At 47.9% G+C, this 10,842-nt stretch overlaps 1 protein-coding gene across 5 annotated transcripts in view; it reads right to left on the bottom strand.

Moving 5' to 3' along the window:
• Positions 1-2,619: 2,619 nt before the first annotated feature.
• Positions 2,620-10,842, bottom strand: part of REEP1 (receptor accessory protein 1) — a 113,140-nt gene continuing 104,917 nt past the window's right edge. Inside the window, exons 7-8 of one of the 5 annotated variants that reach the window (XR_009534403.1) lie at positions 5,625-5,692; positions 2,620-4,712 (exon numbers count right to left, since the gene is read on the bottom strand). Coding sequence is in view for 3 of the 5 variants with exons in the window: in XM_060117985.1 (XP_059973968.1) it covers positions 5,621-5,692; positions 7,666-7,817 (224 nt within the window). In the remaining 2 variants the exon portion in view is untranslated. Of the gene's footprint in view, positions 5,693-7,665; positions 7,818-10,842 lie in introns of all 5 variants that reach the window. The other 4 variants (XR_009534404.1, XM_060117985.1, XM_060117983.1 and 1 more) reach the window with 4 other exon arrangements.

Below are 10,842 nucleotides of genomic sequence, written 5' to 3'. Positions count from 1 at the left end.
GGGTCAGTTTGTCCTTTTACACCAGGTCTCATCAGGGGTCACCGACCAGTGTAGGGACTGGCTGTTCTGAGGTCAGGAGCCCACCCTGGCCCATTTGATTGGGCTAGCAGGTCCACGTGGAGCAAAAAATAGTTATGTGAGCAGTTTCCCTCAGAGGTGAGCCTGGGGTGCTAACCCGTCTGGTCTACTAGGTTCACTGCATTCATAGCAGTTCTCACTTCGTTTATTGGAACAGGATTTTTATTGAGAGAAGAGTAAACGAAATAGCCTTTCAGTATGCCCATTCGTGAAGCTAAAGAGGCTGTATAAGTGTAGACAAAAACTTTTTAACCAAGAGTTATATTTTATAAAAGTTCATTTATCCACTTGAGATTTCATACTTTTAATTGTGAGGGTAAACTTTTTCCAAAATTTTCCAGAGACACATTGTAGAATCTAAAGGGGAAAAGTAATCTCAGTCATTTTTAGAAACGATGCAGAAGTTAAGCATTGTTCACATGAAGAGGGTCAGGTAAGCGGCATTGAGGAAAATGCAGCTTTTCAGGATGCTTATGGTCTAGGGCAGTGGTTCTCCGCTCTCCCGTCAGAATCATCTGGGAAGCATCTTCAAAGAGCCGAGCATTTTGACTGGTTGAAAAACCATTATTAAATACAATTATGCCTCAATTACTGCTTCAGATCCTTTAATATAATAGTTGGTGATGATAAGATGCAGTTCCTCTATTAACAGATTAAGATAAAAGATAACCAAATTGGAATTCTGTGGCATGTCAGACTAGGATTATTGGAGGAACTCCTTGCAGCCAGTGTGTGTTCACTAAAAGGAAAAAGGGTGACGAGAGTGTTCTAAAACTCCCAAGGCCAAGTGTGTGTCTGTCTATGGGGCCAGTTTCTAAAGAACAGACATTTGATTTGAGACGAGAATCTCAAGCGCCTGACGCATGGAATGGCTCTCTTGTTTTGATGGGTTTTCACTTCCTCCTGCTTCTGGGGTAGCAGAAGCCAGTCCCTCACAAGGCCTCCACATCACTTCTCACCTGCCTGGCTCCTTACCTCTTCCACTCACCCCTGGAAGCGGGATGGATCTGGTGCCCGAAGAAGCTGAGGAGGAGGAGCCTTTTCTACCACCTCCGTGACTTCTTAGTGCAATGTGGACAACAGGGTCTCTGGGCCTCAGAGCACCTTGGTTTCCCCTCTAGGCCAGGGGCAGGAGAGGTAGAGACAAGGGCTGGCTAAGGCCCCAGCAGCCAGAGATGGACTGAAGTGGAAGGGCTGACAGGCCCATGATTTAGGGGAAAGGGAATTTTCATACATGTAATTTTTGTTTTATGGGTAGCAGGGCTTATCATCTACAGTGACTGTATAGTTTGACAACAAAACATCTTATTACATTAAAGGGTCTATCTAAATGACATTCAAGTATATGTAAAAGTGGAATTTATTTAACACCTACTACGTCCCAGCACGTATCCACAAGACGGCTAACCCTCATACCAACCTTGCAAGGGAGATATTATCTGTCCCTAGTTTAGACTTGCAGAAACTGAAGCTCACAGAAGGTTAAATACGTTACCCAAAATACAACTAGTAGTCACAGAAACCGGGTCCGTCTCCTTGGAATCCTGTGCATTTCCCCAAGTCTTCTAACAACATATGAAAATTCACATCAAAATCAACAAGTGACTGTAATCTAGCACCATAAATACTAAATACTTCTTTATGACACTGAACCAAGTCAGCTTTTAAATTTTATAACTTTGCTTTTCTGTTATTTGTCAGCTCCTAACCTGGTTAATACCAGTTCTGTTGACATTGGACTTGGCTCAGGACATGATTAACGAGTGGATTTTCAGCCTTCCTCTGCATCTCTCCTTTCTTTCAGTCCCTCTGTATCGTCGTCTTTACCTGCTGCTGCTATGCTTTACAGTCCATGTGTCAAACACATAGGACTATAAAGGCAAAGAAAATGAGTGTTTCATTGTGACGTTTCAGAATTTGAGTTTCCAAGTCTTTTGGGGTTTTTTTCGTTTTTGTTTTTGGCCGCACCACGTGGCACGTGGGACCTTCCCTGACCAGGGATCAAACCCGCGCCCCCTGCAGTGGAAGCACGGAGTCTTAACCCCCGGGCCGCCAGGGAAGTCCGTGTACGTGTTTATATCTTAAAGGCCAGGGCTGCAGTGGCATTAAGGGCATCCATAACTCCCGGTGCGTCTCCATGTGCCCCGCCCTCTTCTGACCTGCATCCCTTCTCCCGCATTTGCAGATGAGGACACTGGTTCCTAGAAGGAAAGCAACAGACCAAAGGTCTGTCTGCAGAATTAAAACTGCCTTGCAGATGAACTACCCTGTTTTCACAGCTACCTAGTTTCCACTGGTGACCTTTAAAAATGTAAGACAAACATAGTACCAGATTCATATTTACATGATCAACTGGTTCTCAAAGCACAGATATCAATTAATTGTTTTCTCTTTGCAACAATTCTGTGCAGTAGGCACGGAGCCAAGTCACCAGGCACCAGGCCAGTTAGCACTCGGCTCCTCATCCTTACTGACGAATACGTTGTGGTTTTTTTTTAAGTATTTTCTCTTTCCTCATAAGCCCAACATGACAAAGATGTCTTTTAAAAGAAAAATGTTAAGACTTTATTCAAGATATATATCAGGCATTATAACAAAACAGCAGAACTTCAACCTTTGGAATACTGTAATTTTTACATCCCTTTGATGCACAGTTCAGTATACTATTTGATTACAGATCATTCTATGGGGATTACAGAAATAAACCAAGGGCAAGTGTACACAGTCACAGTCCAGAATGCCAGCTCTCTGAGTGTGTGCCGTTTGTGAATGAAGCACACATCCTTTACCATTTCCAATACTGTGCAAGGTGAACAACTGGGAAGGTACTCAGTGGTGGTCGTGGTTGACAAGCACTGTTATCACAGACACATGGACAGTATACTACAGAGGACACACATTTCAGAGGCCAGCGAAGTGAGCAAGCTATTCACACAAAGCCAGGAGGGATTATGCCTAACTCTCCAGTTTATAAGTACAATACCACGTCTCATCCTTCTCAGAAACGGAACAGGTGCTCAATAGCAAAGAACCGAAAATTACTACATGAAAAGTACAGACTTTCCAGCTAGCATTTTGTAAACAGCCTGTGTCTGTAAATCAGCCAATTAAAAACATTCAGTTTTATCCTCTAGACAGAACTCCACATCACTACGTGTACACTTTGAGGCATTCACATTTTACGCCAGTCCACACAAATATACAGCTTGTTGGATAAGTAAACATGTTTTGCCAGAAATATGACAGCTGCTCTCCGTTGTACAGTGAGTGTTTTTAAGAGAGAATCCAACTCCCTAACCAACACTTGAAGGAAAAAGTTACATTAAGACAGCAGTTTGGATACCTTTATATTTTTTAAATCTTAAATGAGAAATAATACAGCATGTCTGAGAATAGAGTGCTTCAAACTTGTTTTTGGCATAGTTGAGTGCAAACTTCATAGCCCATACTTGTCAGAACTCTCCATTGTAAAATGGTGAAAATATAGCTGTTCACAATAGGATTTTAATCTCTGCTGCTAAAGGCATTTATTATTTTGGCAAAAAAAATTGCTAAAAAGCTGCTTAAGAAGTTAAGCTTTTTTTTGCTTTTGTTTCTGATAATTCTGGGTACTCCCAATGACAGGTAAATACATTTTAAAGCATATATCTTTCCTCTGTCTGAAACTTCGGTGAGCTTGAAGAAAACAGGCTTTCTGTCTTCCCTCAGGGGTTTAGGTATTGGTGGGTATGGGGCTCAGACAATGAACAGACAGCCTCTGTTTGCCCTCTGAACCACAAATTTGCTTTTAGGTTTATTTTCCTAAATCCTTTTGTAAATTACAAAGTCACCTTTAGAGGCATTGTGGGGAAAAGGGATTTAAATATGCACATCTGGTAACAAGCAACTTCAAGTAAAACCCTCTCGGAGGTGGCTAAGATCCAGCCAGTGTCACCAGCAGACTGATGTATGTTTGCGTAGCTCAGTCTTTAACTGGGCCTGTTTATAGCTGATGGACGGTAGGTTCTATGAGGTACATAACACTCTCTAGTGTTCAGGGCCTATCTATGAACAAACACAATCCAAGTATTATAAGTAACTGGGTTGTGACCACTGCATGCATCACACTGAAAGGAAACACCAACTCTAAGCGTAAGTATACGAGTCCTACATTTAGGCTCAGCTCTACCAGGGGAGAACAGCTGCCTCAGACCAAAATGCTATTTAAACCAGATTCTTCTTTTCAGATAAAATTCTCAATCTAAGCAGGGGGTCCCCTCAGACAGTGATTTGTTCTCTTCCTAAGCGATGCGGGCTTGTATGAAGTACGAGTGCCCGTGAGCGCGTGACATCTCTCTCGTTCACGTTCCGCACAGGCCAGGGAGGGGACAGAGGGCGTGGGCCAGAGGTGCCCGTGAGCCGGGGAGCAAGTCACATCCATGAAGGTCTCAACCTACGCAGCCTTTCTAGAACCCAGCGTTTGGATCGTTACCCAGGTGTCAGATGTACTTCACCGCGTATCTGAAACAAAGCATGATTGTAGGGTTGCTTTTTTTGTTGGGGTGGATGGGTTGGTTTTCGCTTAGTGTTTCCTGAGACGAGGCGCTCCCACTGTGGGCTCCTCTACCTGGGGAAATCGGTCACGGCGCTGGGTCCTAGTATGGAGACACAGTCATCGTCAAGCACTTTTGAACCACTCAGAATGATTCCTTACAACAGCTCTGTAAGTCTACATGCCCGAGAGAAGGGCAAGGCTCCTACCTAAGACAATGATAAATCCCCTGTAAGGATTCAGAAGCTCCTAATCCTGGATCTGTGGGAGAGACAAGCTTCCTGTGACGTTTCTCTTATTCTAGGCTGTTCCCCTGACTTCGTCACACTCACACCTGTCACTAAAATGTTGCCTCTCTTTATTCTAAACTTCTCTGGTCTGTTGACTAACTGTCTGAAGAATATGGACCATCGCCCTGCAGGAAAAGGGATGTTGTACTCGAGTCGTATTTGGAAGCTTCATAAGCACATCTGAGACATCCTCTAGCATCAAAATGATTTTTTACACTCCTGCTTTTGCAGTTTTCTTACACATCAGAACCTCTGGCAGCCCTTGCAAGTCCACTATATTAAGCCAAAAGCCGTAAATATGTACATCGTAGTCCAAAGTACTAGTACCAAGAACAAAAAAAAGTTAAAAAGAAAATTGCTTTGTTTGCATATACAGGACTGAAAATGAAGTATGCAACCAAGAAATTACAAATGTGCATCCCAGCAGTGGGGGTGATTCTCTTCTATTTCTAAAACACTGCTGTCTGTACGCCGGTCCAGTTGTGGAAAACTGCTGACCCCCGGCACACTACCTTTCCCCTTAGCCTCTCCCCAGCAAAAGAAAGAAAAGGAGGGGGGAAGAGAAACCCTTAGAAGTGGAACAGGGGAGAGAGGAAGGGCCATGTCCGGGGCTGCACGCGCAGTACACCAGCTTGCGGGTTTCTATGTTATGAGTGAATAAGTAGCTCTTTAAGGCAGAGAAGAAACATTCTGTGGATCCAGAGCTGTAGGCTCATCTCACTCACGTGGTTTCAGTGGCCGAGGATGAGGTACTTTTCTTACTAAAGCGAGATCGGAGGATTCTAGGCGGTGCCTGGTAGAGGAAACAGAAAAAGGACCCCTCAATTTGGCATAGCACGGAAGCTTTCGAGGACAGCACCCGGCTGGGTTTGTGTTGAGACTCCAGCTCCTTTGGTCAAATGCACGCGTGTGTGAAGAGGCTGGTGCGGCTGGGGGCCCACTCGGAGTGTCCACAGTAGGAATCGGAGTCACAGCCCAGGCATCCCCATGAAGCTGAGCCAGTTGAGGAGCCCGGCGCCTCCCTCTTCAGGTTCCCCTAAGGCCCTGGATCTCCCAAGTGAATGGCTGCACAGAAGGATGACACATCTTGTTTCTGCCTTGAGAGCAAAATGATCTTACCAAGTGACTCAGCAGAAAGACCTCCCCATGTCTTCCCTTGGGAACCAGCCTCGTGTTACTTGGTACGTGCTTAAAATTTCCATCACCAAATTTCCAGTCCTCTTTCTGGAGGTGAAATCCCTTCACGCACAGCAGATCACACAACAGAGGAAACACTACCTTTAAGTATGAAGGGTTCCACCTCATCTTCCCTACAAATGACTATCAAGGGACCTCCCCTTCCATGGGACACACAAATCACAGGGGAAGTTACTATCACAGTAAAAGAAAAGGGAAATATTTTCTAGCATAGCACTCAAGGGGGTTCACAACTGGCCCCAACTCTCTGTACTCGGCTTCGTTTTCTACTCTGCCCTTTCATACCTCCATCCCTTCTGAGCAGAGGTCCTTCCTCCCTTCTCTGTCCAAAGTCACTCCTGAGCCCCACCCACATGGCCCACTCACAGCCAGGATCAGCTCCTTGGTTCTCACACTGTTTAGCACGTGACAGGGCGTCAGAGGACTTTGCGCCCACAGGGGAGCGTGCCTGCTCTGTGCACTGTGTCCCCTGCCACACTGTGACTTCCTGGGAGCAGGGCCGAGTTCACCACCATTTCCCAGCAAGGAGCTTGGTGCCCAGCGGGCACACGGAAGGGAGGCAGAAGAGAAAGAAGCAGGAACGGAAGGCTCTGGCCTTCCACACCCTGAGTCCTCACGCTACACCGTTGCGACTAGGAAACGTTTACCAGCCACCTCTGGACACAGTAAGAAAAGAATCGGTGAAACCTCTGTTTTAGGGATCTGCCTCAAGCAGTTTAACCATAAACAGTAAAGCAGCTTGTGCAGCTGTATAAAAACAAAAGCAAAAAGGCACAAAGCCTCAGGACCTAGAATGGTTCTGGCACCTTCCCTGCCCTCCGGGAAGGAGGTCAGCCTTTCCATGCACTGCCTCACCTGAGGCTCACAAGGGTCTCTGCTCTGTGGGCAGGGGGACTCCCAACTTGCCTCAGATGGGCTCTCAGGCCGCAGTGTTCAGGGGGAGGGGAAGGGGAGAGATGTGACGGGACAGAGAGGAAGACTCTGGGGTCCCCCGATTCTGCGGGCCCTGCACCTGAGCCCAATGCTGGTGACCCTGCACAGAGCAAGACCCTGAGGCTCTAGGCTTGGCCCTCCATCTGCATCTACAACTGGCAAGAGTACACAGATCAAGTGTATTGTTTGGTCATTTTGAAGGGCTGTGCCCCTTCTATAACATTTTATGAACATCTGTGTTGTACCAGGCACTACGCTGTGTCCTGAAGATACAGGGATGAACACGCTTTATATAAAGACTTGTCATATAACACATTCTGAGTTTTTCTTCCTCCAAAACACTCATTTGGTTGCTTTTCATTCACACATCACCTTAGGTTGGTAGTTGGGTTTTCTGTTTGTTTTTTTAATCCCTAGGCACTATCTCACCTCTCCTATTTTCAAATACAAGTAGTAGGGTCTTTTTTACCCCTTGGCAAGTAGCTGGACGCTACCTAGTTGGCTTGTCCTGCCTGTTTGATGGAGGGAGGTCTCCCCGCCCCAGGCACTCAGGAGATGTTGGGTGCCGCCAGTTCTCCAGGGCAGAGCCCTTTGTGCAAACACACGCTCCACCCCGCAGCCCCCAACACCGTGTACCTCCAGGGGGAACTCCGTCCTTCGAGGCGCTTTATACTTGTACATGAAATCCAGCAGGTCTTCCTCCTCCTCATCGGAAAACGCCAATGGGTTTTGGACCTGGTGAGGCTCCCAGGCCTTCACACCACCCTCATTCACATCCCCCTCAACCACTGAATGTCCATTTACAATCTATGCAGAGGAGACAAAGTACAGCGAGGGGGGATCAGTGTAGAAAGGAGCGGAGAAGGGCACGCAAGGTCAAAGTCAGGCACACAGCACAGCAAGCCAGGCCGGTTAGGAGAGCCGAGGCCCCGGTATCCGCCAGCGATACTGCAGAGGATCCAGGATCACTGCAACTGTGAGACTGGTCAGGCGCTGTGCAGGGGAACGAGCACAGGCTTCAGAATCTACTGACAAGCTACCAGGGGAGGTGGGGACAGCGCTGCCTTAACTGAGACACGTCTAACCCTGCAGCTTAGAGCTGTGAGGTCATACCAGAGGAATGCTCCGGGAAAGAATCTCTAGAAAAGATGGTGGCAGTGACCTCTGGAGAGGAATAGCACAGTTTTCTATAACACAAACCAGCAATGCTGACAGTGCCTTAATTACACTTGCACTTTCAGCTCCAAGCATTCTTTAAGAGGCAGGATGTAAAATGCCAGGAAGCCTTCAGAGAGAACCTTAAGCAAAGCTATGTAGATTGTTCATTTCAAAGGCCAAGTCCTAGAGAAGCAAAGGAGCCTAGCAGCAGTCTTCCCCTCAGAAAACGACAGCAGGATTCCTGTTTTGGTTTGCCGTGACTAATCCACAGGGAAAGCACCAGAATGGATTCATGTCACTGAGTGCACGGTATTTTCGCTATGTTCAATGCTGAGCATATTCCATGTCATCTGGCCATGTGGTCCTATCTCAGTCGAGATATAAAATACTTCCTGCCCATACCCAGTTTATCTGACACCCAGAGACACTTCTTTCTAGGCTTCGTATATTGTTTTTACCTAGAATCACAGAATGCCCAGCCAGGGGGCCCTCAGATCACCTGGTCCAACCACCCCCAGGCCTGCAGATAAAAAACAGAGCTCTTTCTGGGACACCCTGCTACTTCTCCCAAAAACATTTTCAGCCACAAAATGTGTTCTATCAAAAGGGGAATAACAGCACCCGGTGTGGGCTTAGTAAAGCTAACAGCAGAAGCGTAATCTTGAGCCGCTCTCCCGGTCATTGCTGCTATACTCCCAACAGCCGGCAGGAGGCAGCACGAGAGCAGGGCTGCCTTAACCACGGATTTCAAAGCTGAATTGTAGGCTGGGAGCAACCTGCTCAGACAGCACCCGAGTGAGAGCCAAGCTCGAGATCATTAAACTTCCTTTGCGCTTTTTGCTCCAGTGCATCCCCCAGCCTGTCTCCTCCGGGTTTAGGTTCCCTCTGGTCCCTTCCCCTGGCCAAATCAGCTGCATCCTTAGGACCGAGGAACATGAAGGCTGGCAACTCCAGGGAGCCCTCCCTGAAGGCTCCGGTCCTGCCTGCCTCTCGACTCCCAGCGGGGCTTGGGATGTGTACCACATGGCTTGTGCTGCGCGCCCTGGTTCTCCTGTCCGTCAGTCTCACTGCCTCAGCCCCACAGAAAGCATCCTGAGCTATGGCTGATCCTCCTGGGCCCCTTGGAGCACCTGACCCCGGGGTTGTACCCACAGTGGCTGCCCGTCCACTAACCGAGGTGGAGACCTGACATCGTCTCAGAGGGCTTGGCTCTTGTCCCAAATCAGAACTCGACACCTATCACAAGGACATTCCTTCTGGACACCGGACAGGAGGAAAAAGAGACAGGCCAGCCCAGGCCCGAAAGCTCTCAGACCAGGCCAGAAACTGCAGAAGCAGCCTGGCCAGCTCCGGCCGCCCCAGCACAGAACCCCACATCCTGAGAACGGGCTAGGGGGCTGGTTTGAGTCTGTGCCTCTGCACACGTGGTTCCCTCTGAATCTGGGGCCAGGGCTTTCTCTGTACTGATCACTCTGGGGTTCAGAGGGCAGCCCAGAGTCACCAGAACATCCTCAGGCATCGAACAATTCAGGCTGCTCACGTGGTCTGGATTCACTGAGACTGAGCGATGAACTCACACATTACCAAAATAATAATAGTAATAAAACAACAACAGTGACTATCTCAGGACTGAAACAAAAATGGCTTTGAGTTTGTTCTCCACTGCATCCTTGAGCATGGACTAAACGGTAGAAAAGAAGTGACCCTCTGGCCCACTAGAAGTGATGGATCAAGGGGAACCCAGATATCCAGGCAGGAATAGAAAACAATCATTCAACTCAGCAGAGGTGGGGGAGCCAAGGGGGTTAGTGTGGGGGCAGCTCGGGGGCTAGAAGTAGCTTCGCATGGAAGCCACAGAGAGAACCTGCTAAAAAGAGAAGAATCCTACTGCTTGCTGTGTTCATGGAGGGGTTTTGCCAAGAATGTTGTTTGTAATGTTCTGCCTGACTCTCGGGACCCGTGAGAATAACCACTGTGGACAAGCTGAGCCTCTGAGCCTCCGGTTGGCTACCGTGTTGTGACACTGAATCTCTTAGCTGCGTTTCCCTCTTTGCACTGGCTGCCAGGAAGCCCAGCATCTTGGACAGTCTGTGACCTTGTGACATGCGCTTAAACTTTTCTTCCCACTCCGACTCCATCTTACCTGCCTATTCCCTTTCTCTCAAGCTTCCTTTTTCTTAGTTGGTTCAATGTATCATCTGTATTTCCACAACCAGACTTATAAATCCTTTGTGGAACAGGGAGGCGTATAAATGAAGATCTAAACCCCACAGAAACTGGTCCCACCAAGAGGGGCACCAGGATGAAGATGCGTGGCTGGGCAGAAAATTCGATGGCGGGCCTCCTCAGCACTCCTCTCCCTGTAGATCCAAATAGAATTGTGACTGAATAGGTTCTCACCCGAAAGGGTGCTGCTGCCCACATCTTAATACTCTGATGGCTCCTGAAGACAACTTGTATGAGGGGCATCTCATGCCAGGTCATGGCCACAACCACCTCCAAATCTCAAGGAACGGCAGCCAAGGCCTTGAGCCCACAGAGCTGACCATGGTGCCCGAGGCTGCGTGGCCTCCAGGAAAGGACAGGGGTCGCTCTTATTTTCCACAGCAGGGGAGTGGGTGTGTGGCCTTGACGGACGTTCTGTATTAGCAAACG

The sequence above is a fragment of the Mesoplodon densirostris genome, chromosome 14 (assembly GCF_025265405.1).
Source record: "Mesoplodon densirostris isolate mMesDen1 chromosome 14, mMesDen1 primary haplotype, whole genome shotgun sequence".
NCBI lineage: Eukaryota > Metazoa > Chordata > Mammalia > Artiodactyla > Ziphiidae > Mesoplodon > Mesoplodon densirostris.
Note: the sequence above shows the minus strand (reverse complement) of the source record. Positions and strands in the feature narration are given on the sequence as shown.